Raw genomic sequence first — 27,036 nt, 5'->3', positions numbered from 1 at the left:
AGCTCTATCAAATCAATTCGTTCCATAATGTCCAATGACTGCGCGATATATCAGCCGATATATGTTCTTTTTTAATGTTATTGTTATCGGGCTGATAAGAAAATTTGGCTGACGTATTAAAGCCAATAAATAATAAAAGATTACTTCAGATGTGTAACTGTTCACCATGTTGGTTTTTAATTGTTTGAAATATGATTGGGAAAAGGGAAAATACAGTAAAGTGCAGTGCAAGTCTGTCATATCGGCTACGTACAATTATAATGAGAACATAATTGCGTGTTTGGGACATGGCTTATAATGATGAGACTTTTGTTTTGTGATCAGGCTCCCAAAAAAATCTATAAAAATTTGGATTTATTGGCCGATATATCGGTTATCGGCTTGCAAGTATAAAGAATGCACTGAAATGTTCATATCGGTGCATCCATTAAAGGAGTAGTTCACTTTTAAAAAAATGTTTGCTGATAATTTACTCACCCCCATGTCATCCAAGATGTCCATGTCTTTCTTTGTTCAGTCGAAAAGAAATGAAGGTTTTTGATGAAAACACTCCAGGATTTTCTCCATATAATGGACTTCAATGGGGTCCAAACGGTTCAAGGTCCAAAAGAGAGTTTCAGTGCAAACTACAAACTGTTCAAAGGGCTTTAAACGATTCCAGACGATGAATAAGGGTCTTATCAAGCGAAACGATCGCTCATTTAATAAATAAATAACAAAGTTTAAGTTTTATAAGCTCAAATGCTCGCTTTGCTCTGTTCTGTGATGCGCGTTCGTGACTCTCCTGTTCAAACTCGTTGATCAAAATGAATGAATCTTTTTCCGAGTCATTTGGTTCATTTCGTTCGTTGAATTAACCAAATGATTCGAAAAAAGATTCGTTCATTTTGATAAAACTTTGTTATTTATTTATTAAATGAGCGATTGTTTCACTTGATAAGACCCTTATTCATCGTCTGGAATCGTTTAAAGCCCTTTGAACAGTTTGCACTGAAACTGTCTTTTGGACCTTGAACCGTTTGGTCCCCATTGAAGTCCATTATATGGAGAAAATCCTGGAATGTTTTCATCAAAAACCTTCATTTCTTTTCGACTGAACAAAGAAAGACATGCACATCTTGGATGACACGGGGGTGAGTAAATTATCAGCAAAAGTTTTTTTAAAAAGTGAACTACTCCTTTAAACACTGAAAATAATCTTGATTTAAAGATTAAATGTGTGGTTACAGTAAAGCACTTACAAGAGCAATACACGGGGCCAGACATTGAACATTAAAATACGGACTATTTCAAAAGCATATCCACAAGAAAACTGAATTAACTTTGAGAATTTGTTTCGTAACTGATGACACCATTATTGAATCTGCATTGAACTGAATAATGACGCGATTGTTGTCTTCTGCAGTTGCTTTCCAACCGATAAGTCATTTCACATCATTTAATTTTGAAACATCATTATTTTCCTGCCTATTTCTGTGAAGCTGCTTTGAAAAAACAGTTGCATAAAACGGCATATTAATAAATGTCTCGACTTGACATTTTACACATTTGCATGACGGAATCACTTACATTATGAACATTGTCGGTGTAAATTAATATCCAACTTCAGTGTCATGACCACAAAATGTCAAAAACGTGGGAACATTTGCAAAGATATCAGAAAGAGACTTTACAGGAAATACTTTGGTGAAGCATGACGAGCGCAGCTCAGATAATAAATAGGGTTTGTACCGAATGATTGAGTGTTTTCATATTTCTCGTGCACAGGCAGGTTTACTTGCATTGATCGACAGAACTTGTATTGAACCTGAAATGAATCCCGGTCTTATTGTGATACCGCTCTTGTTAAAGTGCAAATAGGTTTGGTAATGAAAATTGCAAACACACAGTGTCACTCTCACGTTTTCTACAGTCCGTGCCGTGGCTGAAGTGTGTGAAGTTGAAGCAGCTGCTGATCTGCACGCAAACTAATTGGGCCCAACAAAACGTCCAGCGGAAGACTGTGGTTCTCCAGTCCCGTCTTTGGCGAAACACAGACGTCACGTCAGGCCTCAGGAGAGGAACTTCTCCACAGACTCCAGGAGCTCGCTGGAGCAGTTCAGGCTTTTGAGGTCCAGTATTAATTTGTCTTCTCTGCTCGGCGACGTTTGCTCCTCTGATTCGGGGCCCATGATGATTTGTGGCTCCTCGGTGTCTTCGTAAAAAGCCAGACCGTTTGTCTGGGGGCTCACAGTGTTGCTCTCCTCTTCTTTCTCTGGTTCCCCTCCTGGAGTGTGTTTGGCCATGAGAAGCGGGACGGTGGCCATGTTGATGGATTCGGACGCCAGGTCAAGGCTGTAATCCATCACAGAGCCGCTCTCTGCGACTGCAGGCTGAGATCCACAAAACATGTACGTTTATGCGTTTGATGCTGTCATCGTTGAACGTTTGACCCTCATTCTTCCCTCACAGTATGTAAAACATCTTTCCCTCACGGGTCAAAATAACCGGAAGCCCTAAAATTATACTTTATTTATTTTGTCCAGAAAGCTTTTTTTATTTCTTTTTTCATTTTGGCAATATTTTGTTCTATTTTTAATGCAATCATTTTGGGGGAGATTTTTTGTTATTTTAAAATTTATTTAGTTTTAAATTATTTGATGTAATATATTTCAACCTGACTAGATTTGGCAATTTTTTTTCTATTTTTTAATGATTTTTGGGGGGGAGATTTTTTGTTATTTTTAATTTTATTTACCTTTAATTGACTAGATATCTGCTTTATCGGCTTTGAAATATAAAGAATTATCATTATTGGCTTTATCGGTTTTCAAATACAAAGAATTAACGGTTATCGGCTTTATCGGCTTTCAAATATAAAGAATTATCGGTTATCGCTTTATCGGTTTTCAAATATAAAGAATTATCGGTTGTCGCTTTATCGGCTTTATCGGTTTTCAAATATAAAGAATTATCTGTTATCGTTTTTATCGGTTTTCAAATATAAAGAATTATCGGTTATCGGTTTTCGAGTATAAAGAATTATCGGCTGTCGCTTTATCGGTTTTCAAATATAAAGAATTATCGGTTATCGTTTTTTTATCGGTTTTCAAATATAAAGAATTATCGGTTATCGGCTTTATCGGCATTCAAATATAAAGAATTATCGGTTATCGGTTTTCAAGTATAAAGAATTATCGGTTATCGCTTTATCGGTTTTCAAATATAAAGAATTATCGGTTGTCGCTTTATCGGCTTTATCGGTTTTCAAATATAAAGAATCATCGGTTATCGGTTTTATCGGTTTTCAAATATAAAGAATTATCGTTTTACCGGTTTTCAAGTATAAAGAATTATCGGTTATCGCTTTATCGGTTTTCAAATATAAAGAATTATCGGTTGTCGCTTTATCGGCTTTATCGGTTTCCAAATATAAAGAATTATCGGTTATCGTTTTTATCGGTTTTCAAGTATAAAGAATTATCGGTTATCGCTTTATCAGCTTTCAAATACAAAGAATTATCGGTTATCGTTTTATCGGTTTTCAAGTTTAAAGAATTATCGGTTACCGCTTTTAAAATATAAAGAATTATCAGTTATCTGCTTTATCGGTTTTCTAGCATAAAGAATTATCGGTTGTCGCTTTATCGGCTTTCAAATATAATGAATTATCGTTATCGGCTTTATCGGTTTTTTAAATATAAACAATTATCAGTTATCGCTTTATCGGTTTTAAAATATAAAGAATTATCGGTTATCGTTTTATCGGTTTTCAAATATAAGGAATTATTGGTTATCGCTTTATCGGTTTTCAAATATAAAGAATTATCGGTTATCGGCTTTATCGGCTTTCAAATATAAAGAATTATCGGTTATCGGTATCAGCCAAAACCTTCAAATCGGTGGATCCCTACAGTTTACTGTAATGACTCCTGTGAAGCACACACCTTACCTTCTCCTCTCTGTGCTCTTTCTCTCCTCGACTCTTGTTCTTCGTCTTGCCATGTTTCGTTGGCGGTTTCCTTTTTTCATCTCTCAGCTGATTTGCTGATTGTGAGTTTCTGAGGATCTGACTCTTTTGCTCCACAGGATCTAATTCTACATCACTCCAGACCTAGAGCACATACATACGATATATTGACACGTTTAACCTCTGACCTTGTAGAAAAGGTGTCAATTAAGAACCTAAATGTCTAGATATGCATAAATAAGCAGATTTTAGCGGTATAACTACAAAGTGTGCATTTATAATATTGTATGTTGGCAATGTGGACGCATCTTGAACTAGAAGAGCAAGCATAAGTCTCCTCATACAGCAAAAAGTGCTTTTCTTACTTAGTATATTTGTCTTGTATTCCAGTATAAATATCTAAATATTCTTAAATCAAGATGCATTCACTATAGATGAGTAAAATGCTATACGATATTACAGTATGTCTGTTATGGGAAAATAAATCAAAATCAAGTGAGTTGTTGCAAAAAGCAAAATTGTCTGCCAATGGGGTAAGAAAAATAATCTAGTTTCTGTTTGAATTAAGATTATTTTTCTTACATTATTGGTAGATAATTTAGTTTTTTTAAAGCAACAACAATAGAAGATAACTACAAATCAGCTTCATAAATTCATCAACTAACACTATTTCTTGAGTCTCCATCATTTTTTGACCGTTTTAATATAAAAGGCTAAAGCTTTTGAATTTTTCAGTGCATGTGTGTGTGAGTGCAAGCTGTTGTAGCTCCGCCCCCTGTGCCGGGAGCAGCAGCTCATTTGCATTTAAAGGGACAGACACAAAACTGTGCGTTTTTGCTCACCCTCAAAAAGTGACAATTTTAACGTGCTATATTAAAATATCTGTGGGGTATTTCAAGCTGAAACAGAGAGGGACATGGACCGAGTGGACTTATTTAACACCTTGTGAAAAGGGCATTTTACCACCCCTACATTTTTTTTTTTAGATATTTGGACTGGAAACCAGACAGAAATACTAAGTAATAAAAGCCTTTTTTCGCAGTGTAAAGCACTAACCGTGTCTGAAGTGGACATGGAGGAGATTCGCTGGAACTTGGCCTTTGACCCTGATGACTGTCGGCTGAGCATGGGTTCTCTGAAGGACGATTCGCTGTTCGACACCGAAATGCAATCTTTACGTGACGACTGGGCTAGAAAATGCAGACACGGCACCTTCTCAGCCAGCGTGTCTCTGTAAATCAGGGTCAAAATTACACACTGCGTTATATGTTTTGCCACAATATTGTGTGGTTTGCTGAGGCGTTTGCACTTGAACGAACCTGTATTTGGAGCGTATGATGGCATAGATGAAAGGATTGTAAATGGCTGATGCTTTGGCAATCACTGCAGGAACTGCCTTTGAATACGGAGAAAGAACGTGGCTGTAGCTGGAGCATGAAAAACAAGCAAAGCACATTACTAGGGCATTGAAATTCATGCTACTTATGTCAGAGTTTGTGATCTTCAAAGGATGATCGTCTTTTTGCCTCGTTTTCAGTTACAAATATCAAAACAAATATTTGAATCAAGACATTTAGCAAAAGCAAAAAGCTAAATTACATCAAAGTTTGTGTCAAATGTGTCAAACAAGACATATCTGTCAATGGGGTCAGAAAAATAATCTCGTTTTCTTTTTAAATTCAGTTTATTTTTCTGCCCACATTGTTTGTTTGTTTTAAGCATAACTCACTAGATTTATGATAACAAAATTTATAGTCTTTTTGCGATGTTGACTTGAGAAAAATATTTTTTTAAAGAAAAAATAAATAATTTTTGGCATAGATTGCTCTTGATTTAAGAATATTTATATACACCGCAAAATATATTTTCTTACTATATTTTTGTGTGTATTTTTTTAATAGAAACATCTATACCCCATTGACAGCTAACACTGAACTTTGGGGGTTTTCATATCTGTAATCCATAATCATCAAAATTATAACAATTAAAGGCTTGAAATATCTCACTTTGCATGCAATGAGTCTATATAATATATTAGTTTCACCTTTTAAGACAAATTACTAAAATAAATGAATTGTTGCATGATATTCTACTGTATTGCAGTAAATATAAGCACTAGTTTCCCATGTACGAAAATGTATAATGTAATATATCGCTTTATATTTTGCAGTATATTCCCATTAAGTTTTGTTCTGTAAGGGTTTGTACCGGAAAACAAGTGAAGAAGCAAGCCCTGAATAAAGCTGAAGACCCCTGCAGTGTGTGTTTACATGACATGTCAGTGACCTAGAGGTATTGTTGGCTGAGCGGAAGGAATCACGCATGGTCGTAATGTCTATCCTCCAGCAGACTTCATCATTCGCTCTCGCACTATACGCCCTCACTTCTGGACACTTCTTCTATAAAAGGACGTCTTTTTACCCAGGAATTCTCAGAAAGCCTCAGATCTTCTGCATGGTTTGACTCCCTTTAATAGACTAACACATGGATCAGAATGCCTCTCTGAGAGACTAGATGTTCTGCATGAAACTGGCCATCACAGATTAGGGCAAAACTGAGAAATAAAAAAAAGTTTGCATGTATATCTAATTAAAAAAAAATGCAAAAAAGGTCTGCACTCTAAAAATCTTAAACAGGAGATGAAAATAGCAAATGTTTGGTGAAACTCGAAAAATTAGAATATGGTGCAAAAGTTCATTTAGTAATTCAACCTAAAAGATGAAACTAATATATTACATGGAAAGTGAGATATTTCAAGCCTTTATTAGTTATAATTTTGATGATTATGGATTACAGATCCCCAAATTCTAGACTATTGTTAAAAGGTTTTCATATCTGTGAACCATAATCATCAAAACTAATAAAGGCTTGAAATATCTCGTGTGTAATGAGTCTATATAATATATTAATTTCACCTTTTTTTTTTTTTTTTTTTTTTTAACACAAATTTTGGTAACACTTTACTTTCACTTTCATTAATTTCACCTTTAGTTGAACTTTTGCACCATATTCTGATTTTTTCAGTTTCACCTGTGGATTTGCAGTTGTTCAACTGTTTATTTGCTGTTGGATAATGATAGGAAAAAGATTAAGAGATGCACAAATATAGACACCCATGCATCAAAATATAATAAAAACAGCCTTACCAATGACACAAAAAATTCCAGATATTGTTTGTAATAATGTCTGGTAGTTACCCGGCCCAGGCGATGAGCGTGACGCAGGCGTACGGAGACCAGGACAGCACAAACACAATGATGACCACGAAGGCGATCTTCGCCAGCTTCCACTCGGTCTTGATGGACTGCTGTTGGATGAGGGTGGTCTTCCTCACATGGCTACCCATCTTCTCCAAATCTCTGGACACAGTTTTCACAAGAATGGCATTGTAGTCATCATTGATTTGACGTTTTGAAATATAAGTCCTAAAAAAAACTTGAAAACTTGGATAGTGCTTGAATTATTGAACTAGTTTTATTGATGAAAATCTTTTAACACAAAGCCCGTAGAGGCATTTTGTGTCTGAGTACAGTATATGAAACAGCTTTCTTTCTTCAGGTCAATCAAATATTCATGGGAGGGAAAATCAGTTTGAATAAGGAAAGCGATATCTTTGTCATAGTGTCTTTCAATGGTTAAAGTTTGCACAGTCCTTGCATCTGCTGCACTTTATTTGTTCCATTTTGTTTTATTCGTTTATTTTTGTTTATCTATTTGCCTTTTTTTAGAATTTGAAAGATAATCAAGATATTGTTTGATAACCCAGATAGCAAACTGACATTGAATCAACGTGGAAATATGAGATCGAAACAACGTTGATTTGACATTGTTTTGCTCATCGAATTAACGTTGAACCAACGTCAGACGCATCATTCTTTCAAAACTAACGGAAAATCAACTTGAAATCAACGCGTTGTTTCAACGTTATGAAAGCAAACCAATTTTCGATTTCATTTAGCTTTGAAGAATGCCGCGTCTGACGTTGGTTCAACGTTAATTCGATGAGCAAATCAACGTTGTTTCAATGTCATGAGAGACGTCGTTTCCACGTTGATTCAATGTCAGTTTGCTATCTGGGAAGTGAGATTGAAAATCTCTGTAAGTCTGTACGAACCCTGAACTTTGACCTGATTGTTTTTGGTCACCGTGATTTTGTCAAGACAGACATGGATCATCTGGAACATTATTCCTGACCAAAGAAAACATGGTCCTAACCCTCTCCTTACCCATAACTTACATACCCCTGATGTAGAATTATAAACTTTGTTCACACTTTCGGTAGTTCGGTTCAAAATTCAGTTCGTTATCAAATTAGACAAATCTACGTTTTTTTGTAACCGACTTGCCAGAGTTAGATAAGTCCACACACAAATCTAAGTCAGTAGATAAGTCAAATCTGAAAGCTGAATATGGATTATTGCATTTTTAATAATGAATGAAATATTCACATCTTAAATATACAACCATGTTGAATTTCAGCCCATAAAAATGCAAGCGCTAAAAACACAATGCATTAAAATGCAAGCAGGGTTAAAGCAATGCATATTTTTTTCAAGTTTACATTTGTCATTATTTTACTTCCATAACCAACAACATGTTTTCCTTCATCATGCCACTATAGGCAGGAGTGTGTGCATGCCGTACCTGCTTGCGTTACGAATGGCGAGGAACATGAAGAAGTAGCAGTAAGAGATGATGCCGAGCGGGATGAAGAACACGAAGCAGCAGAGCATCAACGTGTAGCTCTTGTTTGCTGGAGTGGACGTCACGTAGTCCCATGTGCAGGACGTCATGAGGCCTTCTGGGATATACGAACCTATCCAAGAACGGTTACAACACAGCGTCAAAGATTGTGGAGAAACTTCACAGATGGAAACAAAATGGCCGCTTTTACACTGCATGGATTGATTGTTTCCTCCAATTAGACACAATCGGATATGATGCAAAAATGAAAACGCATGGATTCTGATATTCTCAGATCGATTTCAGGCCTCATACATTAGTGGAAATAAATCTGACATTAATCGGATTCCTGCATTTGTAATCGGACATTCCTCTGTCAGTGTGTACATCATTGGAAAAAGCGACTTTTTGAACATTTCGTGGTACAGATATATCTATAACAAATGAAACATCTCTAGTTGACTAGCAGAGTATTGATTTTGTTCTTGCATATAATCACTGTCTTGAAGAATTTGTACTATATAATGATGTTTTGATACAAGGATGAACTATTGCATTACATTTTTGTCAATAAATTAAACTCATGTTGAAATTGATTTCTTGATATCATAATGTTATTTTTTGTTCATTTCGCCAAGTAATGATAATAATGTTTTTTTTTTATAGCGCCTTTCAAGAACCCAAGGTCGCGTCACAAAAAATATAAAAAATAAAATAAAATACAAATAGTAGAGAGACAAAAGAAACAGGCAGTCATCTTATTATTATTATTATTATTATTATTATAAGTGTAGTGTAAATGCAGATATCAGATATGGGTCACTTAAGAAGATGTAAGTGGGTCAGCACTTTACAATAAGGTTCATCAGTTAACTACCACAGTTAACATTAATTAATAATGAACTGCACTTAGACAGCATTTGTTGGTCTTTGTTAATGTTAATTGTAACATTTACCAATACTTTATTAAAATCTTGTTAACATTAGTTAATGCACTGTGAACTAACATGAATAAACAATGAACAGCTGGATTTTTTATCAACTAGCGTTAACAAAGATTTACAAAAACAGTAAGAAATGTATTGCTCATGATTAGTTGATGTTAGTTCATAGATTAACCTTATTGTAAAGTGTTAAAAAATCTGAATTGGGCATCAAGACCAAATGTAAATGCGGACTTAGTGGAGAACTATATTTTGCTCTTGAAAATGCGGGCAATGTTGGACCACATCCGGCCCACATCCGGCCCACATCCGGCACACATCCGGCACACACCCTGCACACATCATGCACACATCCGGCCCACATCCGGACCACATCCAGCACACATCCGGCACACATCCGGCACACACCCTGCACACATCATGCACACATCCGGCACACATCCGGCACACACCCTGCACACATCATGCACACATCCGGCACACATCCGGCACACATCCGGCACACATCCGGCACACACCCTGCACACATCATGCACACATCCGGCACACATCCGGACCACATCCGGCACACATCCGGCACACACCCTGCACACATCATGCACACATCCGGCACACATCCGGACCACATCCGGCACACATCCGGCACACATCCGGCACATATCCGGCACATATCCGGCACACATGGACTCCACACAGCCCAGATGTGGGCCAGATATTGAATAGATATCAAAACATCGAGAATCGTGAGAATCGTTGAAGAGAGAATCGCGATGCATCAGAGAATCGATTATTTTCTCCCACACTGATCATATTGTCTTCTCTTTTAAAGGTAGAGGAAACACGTGAGACTCACTCCATCCCAAAAGAGGAGCAAGACTCCAGGCCAGCGAGTAGATCCAGACCAGGAGGATGATGATGAGCGTCCGGCGGCCGGACGTCCAGCCGATGGCCTGCAGGGGTTTGGTGATCACCACGTAGCGGTCGATGGAAATGGCCAAAAGGTTGATCATGGATGTGATCCCGAACAGAGCTCCGCAGAAGGCGTACATCTTACAGCCTGCGTGCGTGGAGAAGCAGATACAAGCGTGTGTGTGACATGGAAACAGATCACAAACGAGTAAGCATAAACTTATGTGTTTATATATATATATATATATATATATATATACTCACACACACACATATATATATATATATATATGTGTTTATGTGTTTATATATATATATATATATATACTGTATATATAGTGCATTTTCAGACAACAGACGTTCCCCCAAAGTGCTTTTACAAAAATGATGATATTACAATCATACAACAAAACAAGCATAACTTATTAGCTGAAGAAAATAAATATGTTTTTAAATAAGACTTGGCAATTAAAGGAGCTGACGAACAAAAAAGCTAGGATTCTGAATGAAACTGTCCTGAAGTGAGAAATGAGTAAGTGTATGGCTCTACCCACCGCGACGCAAGTGTGTTTAGCTAGTTTCAGCCCGACGCAGTTGGCATTTTCACGTCCTGCGCCTCGTTGTTTAAATAGTAAATGTATTTGCGTTCTCATCTGTGGCCCGTGGGCTGCTGGTCTGAGATGGAGTGTGTGTTCGGGCGCAGTGTTGGAGCGTTGCTATTATGAGGAACTGAAATAAACTGAGCCGTTGACCAACTGAACCTGCTCTAAAGTCAATGATGGCGCAGTGTTTTTCATTTATTTAAAGGGCGCATTAGTAATATGAGCTTATAGGCGAGTCCACAACACACACACTCTGATTACACACATACACACAGTCTGCTTATTACACACAGGGACTTATCACGCAGCAGCACACAAATGGACAAATATTAAAAATAAAAAGATTAAAATGTAAAAGATTAATATTGTGTACATAAAGATATGGTGGAATCCGGATTGTCCCGTAGATAGTCTGCTTGTGCTTTAACATCACACACACACACACACACACACACACACACGCACACAGCTTTAATCTCAAGCACGAGCAGATCCGTTTCCTATCTGGAGAAGCGTTACTTTTTTCCTCTTGCTAATTCCTCCATGTAACTAGCGAATCCGCCGTCACGCGAGCGCAGCTGGCTTTTAAAGGGAATGGGAGACGAGACTCTGATTGGTTTATTGCACGTAACACCTAAAACACACCCATTACTCATTAAGAAAATAGACAAAACACACCCATTACTCATTAAGAGAATAGAGACACTTTTAGATCATGCACCGACATTTTTCCCGTTGTTAAACTAGCAAAAGTGCTTAGATGGGGTGGTATAATGCCCTTTTTACAAGATGTAAAATAAGTTTCTGATGTCTCCAGAGTGTGTATGTGAAGTTTTAGCTCAAAATACACCACAGATACACCACGTGTTAAAATAGTCAAACGCAAAAAAAAAAAAAAAACGCAGCGTTTTTGTGTCTGTCCCTTTAAATGCAAATGAGCTGCTGCAGGGGGCGGAGCTACAACAGCTTGCACTCACACACACATGTACTGAACATTTCAAACACTTGTAGCCTTTTATGTTCAAACCAGAGTCAGACTCAAGAAGAAGTGGCAACATGTAAAGCAACAGGACATTTCTGAAAGGTTAGCTGATGAATTTATATTGCTAATGTGAAGTTATTTTATAGGCAATGATTAGCATATTCTGTCATGATAATCTAAATCGTGTTCACGGGGGCGGGGTTTATGTAAATTCTAGGGTTGGTGATGTCACAAACCCATGAGGAATGTCGTTTGTTGTAGTCCTTAAAAAAAACAAATATCTTCCTTTGTTTTGAACTTTGAGCGTCGTAACTTTGCAGATATTTTTTATGCTCAAACAGCAACATTACACACTAACTACAGTTAGAAAGTGAAATCATAATCAACCACCCCTTTAAAACAGGCCCTCGGTGGGAAGATTGGGAAGTTAGTTACCCATTTCTCCGAACACCCATTCCTTGTACATGCAGTTGACGAAGAAGATCGGCGACTGAGTGATGGCCATGAGAAAGTCACTCACTGCGAGATTCATGATGAAGTAGTTCGGAGGCGTCCGTAGCTTTTTGTTACTGAAAAACAAAATACCTTTTTACAATTTGTTACAATCCCAGTTTCAAAAGCATGTTATGGTCATTTCCTCAGTGCATTAGTGAACTGATTGACACACATTTAAACCTTTAATGCACAAAATTACAGACTTTACAGACAGTTTTATCTCTATTATAGTTTTTCTATATGCAGTTTTAAAGATGGACACATATCTCTATATACAGTATATGCATTTTTTTTTCATGATGCATTGTCAAACAAGCTTGTTAACCATGTAAAGCCTGACATGAAGAACTCAGAAAAGAGAATTGTGTGAAATGCATCAGTTTAATGAACCTTCAGACACTTAAAAAAGACTTTAAAAAACATGATGGCTCATATTAGTATAATATAGTGAGAATATGAAGGAAAAAACGGCTAATTTTATACCCAAACTGAACAATAATATGGCCAAAAAGTCAGTTGTTCTGTAACTAAGTTGCTTCCGTTCAGTAAGTGTTCAAATATGAGTAATATAAAAGTTATTCTTTTTATAAAAAATCTGTAAAGATTTCTCAGCACAAAGGATGAGCTACATTTACAATTTTACTAAAAAGCCTAAACTATTGATTAGAAAACATAAAGACTGAAGAAGATTGTGTGCGACAGGTTTCACAGCAAAGTTTTGATTATGTTGAAGTTTGTGTAGTGCAGCTTTATAGAGTCTCCCTATAGTCTAATAATAATATTAATAATTCTTAATAATTAAATCCCTTAAAACTCATATTTGATCACCAAAATACATAATTTAACATTATTTAGAAACATATTTAACATTTTTTTATTTGAACGTGCCTTAAAATATCTTGAATGTAACTCGACACCCTCGCCTCATTTAGTATCCGCGGTTCTATGAATATGCAAATGAGCCCCGCCTCCACTCACTCACTCAGAGATCCACTGGTTGTTGATCTGATTGGTCACAAGGTGGTTTGTGACGTCAGAAACACCAGCGATTTCAAAGCGTGTGTTTGAGACTGTCTTTGGTTCACTGCAGTTTTAAGGAGGAATCGACTTATGAACTTACACATGGTTTGGCTTAAAGCAGATTAAAAACACCACACACACATAAACAACATTAAACAGTCCCTCCAGAAAAACGCGATTATGCGATCGCTGAATTCAATGCAAAATCAGCCAAAGTCCGCATATTTATGCGGGGGCCGCATTTTTTCAAATACGCCGCACTTTTGCCGCATAATATGCCGATTTCCGTGCAAAATATGCGGGGTTTGCATAATTTCATAATCCTCGCATTTTCGTTGCAAAAAAAGTCACATGTATCTTAGCAGAAAGTTGAAAAATGTTGCGTTTGCTTCACACAAGAGCAGCCATTTCCCCCTGTTTCCATGGGAACGTTATCAAGTGACGTAATTACGCGACGCCGGACAGACTCACGGAGGCGATCGACATCTCACAAATCGAACTCGTATAACTGTCTGTCACACGTTCTACCATCACGTCGTTACTTAATAAACAACATAAGATAAAAGAAGTAGCATCAAACAGAAATTACCCGCACACATGGGGCGTTCGAGGCGCACATATAACACTGCAGAGAGCTCTTAAAGGGGCCACACCTTATTTACACTCGTTATAGTCTGAAATAAAACAAGATGAGAAATTAAATATTCCCAGCACTTTCTATGATGAAGTATGCTTGCTTATCAAAGGAAGTAATAAGAAATGACTCTTACAGTAGCCGAGTGAGAACAGGATGTTGGGGGAATCACTTTTTTTCTCTTTTTCATCAAACCGCAATTTTTGCAAGTTCCCTCAATTTTTGCAAATTCCTGCAATTTTATTGCATAAAATTGCATAAATATCCCGCATATTCCATCGCATTTTTAAAGAAAAAGGGCCGCGTAATCAATCAATTTTTGCCAGCAACAATCACAAAAAAACTCATAAAACTCACAAAAAAGCGTTTTTCTGGAAGGACTGAATACTATTATGGTAAATGTTATAGATAAATCGCACATTTTTTCACAAATGTTTAGAAATTACCACCACAAAATCAGTCATTTTGATCGCAAAAATCACAAAAAAAATCGTGAAATCCTGGAGGGACTGATTAAAAGCTGGATTTACACCACAAGGGACTTGGTAAAACAGAGAGAGAAATGTCTACAGTTCTGCTTAAAAAGGTTCATTGATTCAGATTAATCGCACAACAATCATTGTGATTGCACGTCATCTCATTAATTACAGTCACACGTTCACGCAATCACCTCCTGAACCATCAGGCATTAGTGGCCCTCTTCACAGGATCAACACAACCTTTCCCAGAAAGCTCAGCCGACAGACCACACTTCAGTTTCGGCCAGGGAGAAAATCCACACGTATGATGAGAGTCTGCTGTGGACGCGTGATTAACAGCATTCATGTTGAGTTATTAGGGAACACTGGAAATAATCCGCGTGAAATGTGAATTGTGCTTTTGTTTTGCATGAATGACGCATGAAACGAGTTACCTTTAACATAAAAAATACTTTTTTTTTGTCAGTTTCATTATTTGCACATTATTTTCAGTCAGTTATTTTTTAATTGACTATTTACTTTCTTAACACATATTCCGTTAACACTTTTAGTCCCTCTGTAATGTAAATCCAGCTTTTAATGTTGTTTATGTGTCTATGTGGTGTTTTAATCTGCTTTAACACACACCATGTGTGCGTTGATAAGTGGACAGCATTGCGGAGTATTTCCTCCTCAAAGACAGTCTCAAAAACACGCTTTGAAATCACTGGTGTTTCTGACGTCACAAACCACCTTGTAACCAATCAGATCAACGTGTGATCGACAACCAGTGGATCTCTGAGTGAGGGAGTGAGTGGAGGCGGGGCTTATCTGCATATTCATATAACCGCGCATACTAAATGAGGCGAGGGTGTCGAGTTACATTCAAGATATTTTAAGGCACGGAGAAATTTTGTTCAAGGAAAAACAGTCTCAAAAACACGGTTTGAAATCGCTGGTGTTTCTGACGTCACAAACTTTAAGATTAGTTCACGCGTTACATGACAAAATGCACATGAGTAAGTGTTCAAATTTACCAAGATCAATAAATGCTTTATAGTGTTTAGCTTAGTACTGGTATTTTTCACAGGAATTTTTTTTTTTTTTTCGTAAAGTCAGTTTTCTTCTCCAGATTTGAACTGGAAAACCAGACAAAAATAAAAATGTTGCAGAGTTCATTATTAGTTAATGTTGTCTAATGTAGTTAAAGGAGTAGTTCACTTTTGAAAAAACTTTTGCTGATAATTTACTCGCCCCCATGTCATCCAAGATCTTCAGTCGAAAAGAAATGAAGGTTTTTGATGAAAACGTTCCAGGATTTTCTCCATATAATGGACTTCAATGGGAACCAAACAGTTCAAGGTCCAAAAGACAGTTTCAGTGCAAACTGTTCAAAGGGCTTTAAACGATTCCAGACGATGAATAAGGGTCTTATCAAGCGAAACGATCACTCATTTAATAAATAAATAAAGTTTAAGTTTTATAAGCACAAATGCTCACCTCGTGACTCTCCTGTTCGAACTCATTCAACAAAATGAATAATTTTTTTTCCCGAGTCAATTGGATCGTTTCGTTCGTTGAATGAACCAAATGACACGAAAAAAGATTCATTCATTTTGATGAACGAGTTCGAACAGGAGAGTCACAAACGCGCATCACAGAACAGAGCAAGGCGAGCATTTGAGCTTATAAAACTTAAACTTTGTTATTTATTTATTAAATGAGCGATCGTTTCGCTTGATAAGACCCTTATTCATCGTCTGGAATCGTTTAAAGCCCTTTGAACAGTTTGCACTGAAACTCTCTTTTGGACCTTGAACTGTTTGGTTCCCATTGAAGTCCATTATATGGAGAAAATCCTGGAATGTTTTCATCAAAAACCTTCATTTCTTTTCGACTGAACAAAGAAAGACATGGACATCTTGGATGACACTAATCCTTTAACTAATGCAACCTTATTGCAAAGTGTTTCCAAAATGCATTTAAAGAATATGCATAAACATATGTAGAGTTGATGAGCTTGTGTAGTGTGTCGATGCACGTCGCCCCTGACTGCTGTAAATGAGGAAGTGCTCTAATGAGGCTGGACATCGATTCCTGTCGTGTTCAGCGGGTCTGGTGAATTGTGTGTGTGTGTGTGTGTGTGTGTGTGTGTGTCTCTCCTGTCAATGATCATGTAGAAACCGATGTGTGTTTTCCACTTCCACTCCATCATGTGCCGCTTCACCCACAAACTCCTACAGGCCTGCATGTGCATCCCATTAATTACGCTCAAAAACATTTTGCTGGATTTACTGTCAATGTGCAGCATGTTATATAATTACAACATAATATATACGTGCAACATATTATATAATATTTTTATGCAATCCCATTGTTAGCGGACCATTGCAGCTTCTAGAAGACCCTGTTTCTACTATCCCCTTTCTCTCTTTGTGTGTGTGTGTGTGTGTGTGTGTTTGTGTCATGGGTTTTTTCCTTAGTATTCATCATGTTGTTATATTATGTTTTGTGCAATAAAGGACAAGTTTAAAATGAACATTAACAATAAAGGCTTGTTTCTGTAATGCATTATCTAACAAAGTAAAAATGAGAAAAATACTTTTACAGCATTTATTAATAATATCGGTTAATGCTAGTTAAGGCAAGACACCCCCGGTGAACAGGCAACACAAAATTAATTAATAGATATCACCATGATCACATTAAGAATTCAAAAAGGAAATTGCAAGTTTTCTAAATGCTATTGAAGCATGCTGTAATTACACACACACACACACACACACACACCAATTCGCATTCATTTGCAGAAAATAAATCAACATTGGATGAAGCCAGGTTCAAAATTATCGTTTCATTTTGTTGACATATTAAAGTTAAAGTTTTTTTTTTACTGAGGGGATTTTGAATATCTCTATTTCTCACATAAATCAGAAAAATACTGTCAACCGACTGTCAACATGTTTTGGGGAAGAAAATGTTATAAATCGAACAAATGGTATATGAACAAACCCCTTCAGAATATAGATAAATCTGTACATTAAGTCTAGAAAACACTATTTAAAGATATGTATTGTCATCGACAGTCGCAAATAGATTAAAATAAATACTTAAAAATCATTTAGGATGTTTTCGTCCACTAGTCTGAAAAGCGCATGTTTTTGTCTGTAGTCTCTTGTAATTCACTTTCTTCATGTTATAGTTCACAGTTTATTAGCTAATGTTGCTTTTATTTTGTGATTATTTCCTCTCGATATAAAGCACTTTGAATTGCCGTAGTGTATGAAATGTGCCATATAAATACACTTGCCTTGCTTAATGTTAACATTTTAGCTCAAAACTCAAAAATATATTAGTAAATGCAGTTTACTGTAGTTACTCATTAATGAAACCTTAATAGAAAATGTTAACAATAATTGAATAAACAATGCAAAAATACACTTTATGAAGTATTTTAAGCCCAAAATATCAAAATATAAAGTCATTATTATGAACATTCTTCTCTATCAGTTTTTGTTTCAGTATCAGTTTTGCGTCGAAGGGTGGAGCGTGTTTATTATGTCATATTTAATATGTCCATTATTCGCCGTGTGGATGCAGACTGCTAGTGCTGATAAGAGTGTGTCCTGTCTATGGAAAGCGTCGTGGGACTGAAGAGAGCGAGAGTGAGAGCTGAACAAATGTAAAAAGTGTGTCAGTGTCTCGAGAGGACTTAGGCTGAACGCATTCGGTATCATCCAGAGAAAGTCACCGGCACTACTGAACACACACACACTGCCGTTATCATATCTCATACAGTACATCAGGCTTTTATGGAGGAACAAACAGCTCAAATTTATTCAGAGACTCAAACGGAGCAAAAATATGCAGTTTCTAAAATATTGATATTGATAAAAAGGGAAAAATCTGATGCTTGTATTAATACTGACATAAAATACCTATATCTGTCTTAAGATTATATTTAAATGCTTAGTTTTATGTTCAATGCTCTGTAATTTTAAAACATTGATTGAGAGAGGAACAAATACGGTCCTGATGATCATATTTGATATGCTCGTGATTTCTCTAAAGACTGATGTCTGGATAGTGAGTGTTCACCTTGACATATTACTAACAATATCAAAGTTATATTTACCTTTACTTGATAATATCAGAGCAGATTTGTCAGCAGAAAGATTCGTGAATCTTGAGCTGTAGAAGGACGTTTGTACGATTATAATAAAGGACTTTTATTTGCTAAAAGAGTCTAAACGACCAATCAGAGGAGATCGAGTGCGGCGACCTTTTCAAAGTTTAGATCATGTTGATCATTTAGAGAGCCTTCCAGTGTCACTCCTAATCTTTAATCTTTAATCTCATTCCCTTTCAATAACCAGTTTAACATACTACTGACTAACTCAACCAGGCCCCGCCCCTTTATTCTGCGTATTAATTATTATAATGAGGAATATTGTGACATGTTGGATGGACTACAATGGAGGCGTTTCAGGAGTTCAGAAAAACTGACACTGATAGAGAGGAGGACTATATCAGCAACATCACACTGAAGACAGTGTCCTCTTTAACATGTTCACTTTCATATTTAAATGTGGTTTCACTCCCAAAACACGGCGTGTGTGTGTGTGTGTGTGTGTGTGAAGAAGCTGCAGTGTGTCCGCTGTCATCATCTATTACTGATGGCAAGATGTCCCTTTCAGCAAAGACTAAAATAAATCTGTCAGTATGAAACCACGTCAAGACTGGTGGACTTCAACAGGACAAGTCATTAAAACATGGCACAACATCAGCACAGAGACACCACTTAAGAGTTATTACCAGAAAGAAAAACAACATTTATTACCAGATTTTGAATCTCGGAGAATACTGGACTATGTTATTGTTTTAAAACAGGGCTGTGCAAAAATTAATTGCGATTAATCGCATCCAAAATAAAAGTCTGTGTTTACATAATATATTTGTGTGTGCTGTTTATAATTATTTTGTATATATAAATACCTATGCATGCATGTATATATTTAAGAATTATTTGCGCTTAAATTCTGTATATAAATACATAATCTATATTTAAATATAAATATTTTATAAATGAATAACACATTTTCTTAAATATATACATGCATGTGTGTGTATTTATATATACACACAAAATAATTATATACAGCACACACAAATATATTATGTAAACACAGACTTTTATTTTGGATGCGATTAATCGCAATTAATTTTTGCACAGCCCTGTTTTAAAGAGATGAAAACTCACGGAAAATGTGAAAACAACCCCAGTTCTCTCTGGGGTAACAATCTCTGAAACTGTTTGCCGAGATATCAAACCAATCAGAGAGCTCAATATGAACAAGTGGCTTTAAGTACTTTATGTACTTACATTGAAATTAATAATTTGACACAATGGACTTATTGTGTACATACATGTTTTTACATTGTACTTATATTTTGAAAATACCTGCATGTAATTACAGCTGTAATTAATAAATGTAATTACATTTGTAATTACACAGTTGACCCTTCCCTTACACCTTAACCCACCCTTAAACCGACCTATACAACCACACCTAACCCTAACCTTACCTGTATCACACCTCAATAGCAACAAAAGTGTTTTACAATACAATCTGAACAAAATAAGTACATTGTACTTAAAGCCACTTAATATAAAGTGGGACCGAACTTTTTTCATTTTTATGCTCACCAAGACTGCATTTGTTTGATATAATATACAGTAAATATATTATTACAGCATAATCCAGTCTTCAGTGTGATCCTTCAGAAATCACTCTAATATGAGGATCAAGACACATTTATGATTATTATGAGTGTTGAAAACAGTTCATATTTTTGAGGAAACCGTAATAAACCATTGAAAGGTTTATGTAAGAAGAAGAAAAAATGACTTATTCAGCAAGGACACATTAAATAGATAAATACTGACAGTAAAGAAAATTATATTTCAAATAAATGCTGTTCTTTTGAACTTTCTATTAATCAAAGAATCCTGAAAAAACATATATTTGAAGAGTTCAGATGCAAAAGCCTCTAAATGCCATTTGAAATTTTCTTCTTTAATGATGATTTTTATCAAACTTGTATATTTAAGTTCAGTAATTTCACTTAAATAACAATTAATAGGTAATTAGCATTGCCATTTAAGAGAAATTACTGAACTTAAATATACAAGTTTGATAAAAAATCATCATTAAAGGAGAAAATTTCAAATGGCATTTAGAGGCTTTTGCATCTGAACTCTTCAAATGACACTTTACTGTATATTCACATAGAGAACAGATGATTTACATTCTAATTATATTTTACAGTTTTAGTGTATTTTTGATCAAATGAATGCATCTTTGGTGATAAGACACCTTCAAAAACATAAAAAAATATCTTAATTATTCCAAAATGTTGACAGCAACTCTCACTGTACGCACACTACAGGTGAAACTCAAAAACTGAGAATATGTGCAAAATATGTGCTATTAAAAATGCAAAAGTTCATTTATTTCAGTAATTCACCTTAAAAGACTCATTACATGCAAAGTGGGAGGGGTGTGCATAAGACTGACATGAAACCTTCATAAACATGCCATGAGGGTTTATGCATGTTTATGACAACTGTCATTAAGTGTCTTTCGCTCAGTTATGACATTTTTGAATGCAAGTATGACATTGTTTGCGATGTCTTTGCCATGACATTATGACATAAACCAATACATCATAACCTGTCAGTGTCTTTGTCATGACAACCTGTCATAAACATGACATAGCAGATTAATTATCAAACTTAAGAAATCACTTAGCTTTATTGGTTAACATTACATTAAACTGTCAGGTGGGTGGTTTTGACATTGGCTGTCATGATATTATAGCTTTTTAATGACAAATTCAATTAGTACCACTAGTTGAGCTCACGAAAAATATTTATGACACAGTTATAATGCCTCATGACAGCCAATGTCAAAGCCAACCACATGACAGATTAACTTCATTTTATGTCAAGTTGTCATGACCAGTATTGGTTTATGTCAAGAGATCATAACAAAGACATCTTAATGTCATATTTGCATTAAAAATGTCATAAAGACACTTAATGACAGTTTTCATAAACATGCATAAACCCTACTTCATATGTCATGTCATGGATATAAAGGTGTCATGTCAGTCTTATGCACACCCTCTTCAAGTAAAGTGCTACCGAAATATCTCACTTTGACAATAAGTCACAAAATGCATCAATTACGAAAAAAAATCAGCAATAAGCAGCTCTACAAAAGACAATAGTGTTGTTATTCAGCTCATTATTATAGTTATTAATATTTTGAATTAGCTTTATTTTTAGATTTCTAATTTTCATGTTAATTCTAGTTTTATATTAAAGTTATTCCATTATTTTATGTTTTTCTTTTTAATATTTAGTTTTTATTTCCAGTTAATCATTTTAGTGCTTCAACTTCAACTTATATCAGTTTATTGCCATGGCAACATTTCAATTTTTCTAGTTCAATTTAATATTTATATTTTATTCCAGCTTTATGTCAGTGAACTTAAATGATTTAAGCAGTTTCCGTTTACGATATTAACCCCGGTTCAATGAAGATTTAACTCAGTCCAAGAGAGTAAATTGTGGCAGAGTTAATTTCATTATTTAGCTCAATTCAGTCCTCATCTGATAGAGTTGAACAGGTAATATTACTGAATATTAATTGTATTTCTGAGTGCATTCATAACTCGCAATAATGGGAAATATCTCACTTTGCATGTAATGAGTCTATATAATATATTAGTTTCACATTTAAGTTGAATTACTGAAATAAATGAACTTTTGTATGATTTTGTAATTTTTTACAATAAATAAGACAATAAATATACAATAATACAATACATTTTTTTTTTTTTTTTACAATAATAAGAGTTTCACCTCTGTGACATTTTAAGGAGAAAAATCTGAGGCCAGGTTAATACTTCAATGACATAATTAAAAACTCATTAGTTTCCTAAGCTATAAAAGAGCAAACTCTGGGAACTTGTTAAAAAAGTTAGTTTGGCAACTCTTTACAATGGTTCATTAGTTAACATTAGTTAACTACCTTAGTTAACATGAACTAAACATAAACTGCACTTTATTAATCGTAGTACTAACATTAACAAAAATACTGAAACAAATATTGCTCATTATTAGTCTATATTAGTTACTAATGAACCTTATTGGAAAGTGTTACCGAATAAATCCATCTTAAAGCTGAATATTTATAATTGCGTATAGAATGAGAGCGACGGCGTACCAGAAGAAGGCGTACATGACCAGCAGGTTCCCGATCACTCCCACCGCCCCGATGATCGCCACGAAGAAGGCCACTATATAGTGTGCATGATCGGGAACGTCCACTTTCCTGAAGAAACCACGATCCATGTTCACCGGCTCCTCCATTCCTGTGACGACACACACACACACACACACACGTTACTCCAGCAAACCTCACCAACATCTCTGAGAGTTTATGAAGGACACTTCAGGCTTTGGGTGTGTGAGATTAAAAGTCTCTTCTGCGCACCAAGACTGCATTCATCTGATCAAATTGTGAAATATTATTATAATTTAAATCCTATAAGTGTAATTTATTCCTGAATGTTCAGCATCATTACTCCAGTCTTCAGAGTCACATGATCCTTCAGAAATCACTCTAATATGAGGATCTGATGCTCAATAAACATTTATGATTATTATCAGTGTTGAAAACCGTTATTTACGTTTTTATTTCAGGATTCTTTGATGAATAAAAAGTTCAAAAGAACAGAATTGATCTAAAATAGAAAGTTTTAAGTAACATTAAACACCACCGTTCAAAAGTTTGGGGTCAGTAAGAATTATTATTTTATTATCAAATCCTAATCTAATTATGTCAAATTATATATCGTTGGAAAGGTCTAGGACTTCTAAATAGATATTCTACCCCTGTTTTGTGTTACAAATTATGTAGGAAGAGTAATTGATGAATTTATGACAAGAGTGCACCTCAAAAAATCTGCATCATAACAGGAGTTTTGACCTTTGTCACAAAAAGTCGATGCACCCACTTTTAATCATTGAAACTTCTGTTTTTATGCTAAAAGTTCATAATAAAACATATAATCTAGTATTTTTCAATAAAAAAAAATTATAGTACAATATTATCCTCTAAAAATGATAATATTTATATTTATTATCCTCTAAAATATTATATTATTTTTTATCGCCATTTTTATTATATCACATATTTTAGTAGTTATCATAAATTAGGTATCATTTGAAAGCTTATAAACTCAGAATTCATCGTGTGAAAACCGTTTTATAATTGAACGTTGCGTTACCATAGAAACGGTACTTATTTTATCATGCTCCTCCCCTTTTGGGCATCATTATATTTCATAATTTATGATCAAAACCTTTTCTAATCTTGACAAAACACATATTGTCAGAAAGGTCTGAGTCTCAAGGTTCCACATTTTGTGACAGAATCGATATTTGGACAGAAATGTATTAATTTGTTAAGGCAGAATGTATAAAATTAAATTCAATGGAATTCAATGGCACCCGGTGGCTATTTTTGGTACTACGCCTAAACAAAACCTCATGGGAACTTCAATTTTTGTGATATCAACTTCAAATTTGGAACAAAAGATTTATGGCTTTGATTTATAGTAATTTTAGAGTAAAAAAATATTTGTAAAATATATATTTTATATATAATAAAAAATATATAGTACAGTATATTTGATTTACTGTCAATTTAAACTTCCATAACGTTTTCATACTTTCATTTTTTGAAGTGTTTTCACTTCAGCAATATTCTGCTGAGTGTTTTCTTTAAAACAAGACCAAACTTGGGTATATTCCAAAGCATTCTTAAATTACAACCATTTAAAGTTTGAACAGTGCATTTTAACCCCCATTCTCAAAAAGGGGGGTGACAGCTAAGGGGTTAAAAAAACAGTTTTCAACACTGATAATAATCATAAATGTGTCTTGATCATCAGATCCTCATATTAGAGTGATTTCTGAAGGATCATGTGACACTGAAGACTGGAGTAATGATGCTGAACATTCAGGAATAAATTACACTACTAAATACTCACATTAGAATAATATTACTTTTTTAACGAAATAAACTCAGACTTGGTGAACAGACGACACTTTTAAAAACATTAAAACTCTTACCGATCCCAAACTTTAGACTGGTAGTGTACGTTCTGACACGTTCTCCAGGAGAACCTCTTCACATAGGATGTGAAAAACACACCTTAGCCGATGCAAAAGCTCGGTTTAGTGTGTCTATACCAGTGTTTTTTGTTTTGAGCTCTTATCTGTTGCACAAGAGTCCAAGAACTGTGGTGCATGTGATGCAAGAGGCTTAAGGGAAATAAGAACATGCTCTGTTTGTGCTCTTGACCTTCCTGTTCTGCGACGCCAAACAGAGTTCGCCTCGAGCGCAAGAAATATGGACAAAGCAATAACACATGCTGGAAAAAAATGACTTATTTTAAAATCATAGCAAACAGCATTGCTTTTGAATCACATGTTGAATGATTTAGCTTAGGATGAAGGTTCAACAACACAATACTGCAGTGTTTAATAGAAATGATTTATCGGTGCACATCGTTGTAATGTTGAATGAGAATCAGTTCCTCTCTTCTCTTCTCTGATGATGTGGGCGGGGCCACCTGTCACTCACATGAGATCAGCCAATAGCAAACCACCACCATCCAATCAATTCCTCACAGACACAATCAAGCCCCGCCCACATTTGTTCTTGTTTGAGATGCGTTTCACTCGGATATTCAGAACAATAGAGACGAAAAGACTAGCGCAACTTCCAGACTTGAGAACGCAACTTCCGTTTCATGACGACTTTAATGTGAAAGTTACGAAACTTTCTCAGGACATTGTAATCTTTAAAGTATGTTTAAGAAAACAAAGATTACTGCAGAACGTTTTATAAGAAAATACTATTTCTGGGGGTTTTTGTCTTTAAAATTTCACAGCAATAGGTGTCGAATCAGTTGTCTTAACGAGTGAGTCATTGAATCATTCATTCAGAGATACAGAACAAGACAAGCGCAACTTCCAGACTTGAGAACGCAACTTCCGTTTCATGATGACTTTAAGGTGAAAGTTACGAAACTTTCTCAGGACAAATCTTTAAAGTAAAAAAACTAAGATTACTGCAGTACGTTTAATAAGAAAATACTATTTCTGTTTTTTTTTTCTTTTAAATTTCACAGCAATAGATGGCGATTCAGTTGTCTTAACGAGTGAGTCATTGAATCATTCAGTCAAATGATTCGTTCAAAACCGCTGATTCATTCAGGGACAAAGCAAGTGAATGGCTGCGTTACAGATTACATTCATACTATATAAGACAACTTTTTTAGCTGTCTTACTCAAAATAAGATGCCCTTCTTTGAGGCATTGATCAGACTGATTCATTCACAAACACAGATTCACATCAGTGTTGCTCGAAAACCAGCAATGGATTTTCATGGAAAATGGAAAATTAAGCAAAACAGAGTCTAAAATGTAAGTCACCTAATATTAACTTGTTTATTTTTTGATTTATTTAAAAGGGACAATGCATATTAATGAACATCTTAGCTTTTCAGCAATGTAAATATGCCAGAATTAGCCCCAGGGCTACTTTCCATCGGCATCACAATAACAAATAACAGGTCTAACATTTAAATTTAAGAAAGATACTACACTGTTTAAAGAACACCATAATATTCAAATAACATATTACAAGACACACCACTGTTTTCAGACAGATTACACATATACATATACAATAAAGTGCTATAGAGAGCCTAAGTATTTCGGAAAAAATATGAATGGTAGTCAATGGCGAGAGACAACTTATCTTTTTATTCCGTCTGAACTGTGCCCTCAATTACACATATGATGTTTGTCAATTTAAAAGATAATTCTGAAAGTCAAAAACGTCGCAGTTTGTCATACAACAGAAGAGTAACATTTAGTTTTATGTGAAAATCGCTCTGTGAACTACATCTCCCAGGAAGCGAAACATCGAGTGAGATCCGCTGCTCGTGTGTGTGCAGTCTGGTACAAAACATTCAGGTAGGACGGCGTAACGTTACGATTATAACGTACGACTGTAGAAACAATGACAGACGTTAGCCTCAGTAAAGTTAGCTTCATTCATTGAGAGAAAATGTGTGCCTTTGGGGTTTGTAGTCTTTGTAATTACGTATTTTCACAGTCTTACACCTCAACGGTTTTACATCAAACTGCGACTTTCTTTACTTTAAAATGTATCTTTTAAATTGGCAAACATCATATGTGTAATTCAGGGCACA

General features: G+C 35.4%; 1 protein-coding gene across 2 annotated transcripts in view; it reads right to left on the bottom strand.

Moving 5' to 3' along the window:
* Positions 1-1,096: 1,096 nt before the first annotated feature.
* opn4xa (opsin 4xa) overlaps positions 1,097-27,036 on the bottom strand; it is a 35,617-nt gene continuing 9,677 nt past the window's right edge. The window contains exons 2-10 of one of the 2 annotated variants that reach the window (XM_039675413.2): positions 22,971-23,118; positions 12,505-12,638; positions 10,430-10,633; positions 8,594-8,765; positions 7,147-7,308; positions 5,269-5,376; positions 5,006-5,180; positions 3,932-4,093; positions 1,097-2,372 (exon numbers count right to left, since the gene is read on the bottom strand). In XM_039675413.2, the coding sequence (XP_039531347.2) occupies positions 2,052-2,372; positions 3,932-4,093; positions 5,006-5,180; positions 5,269-5,376; positions 7,147-7,308; positions 8,594-8,765; positions 10,430-10,633; positions 12,505-12,638; positions 22,971-23,118 (1,586 nt within the window). In that variant the 3' untranslated portion in view covers positions 1,097-2,051. Of the gene's footprint in view, positions 2,373-3,926; positions 4,094-5,005; positions 5,181-5,268; positions 5,377-7,146; positions 7,309-8,593; positions 8,766-10,429; positions 10,634-12,504; positions 12,639-22,970; positions 23,119-27,036 lie in introns of both variants that reach the window. The other variant, XM_039675419.2, reaches the window with a different exon arrangement.

Source organism: Pimephales promelas, chromosome 23 (genome assembly GCF_988280905.1).
Source record: "Pimephales promelas chromosome 23, fPimPro1.hap1.1, whole genome shotgun sequence".
In the NCBI taxonomy this organism is placed as follows: domain Eukaryota; kingdom Metazoa; phylum Chordata; class Actinopteri; order Cypriniformes; family Leuciscidae; genus Pimephales; species Pimephales promelas.
This window is presented reverse-complemented; position numbering and strand designations above follow the sequence as displayed.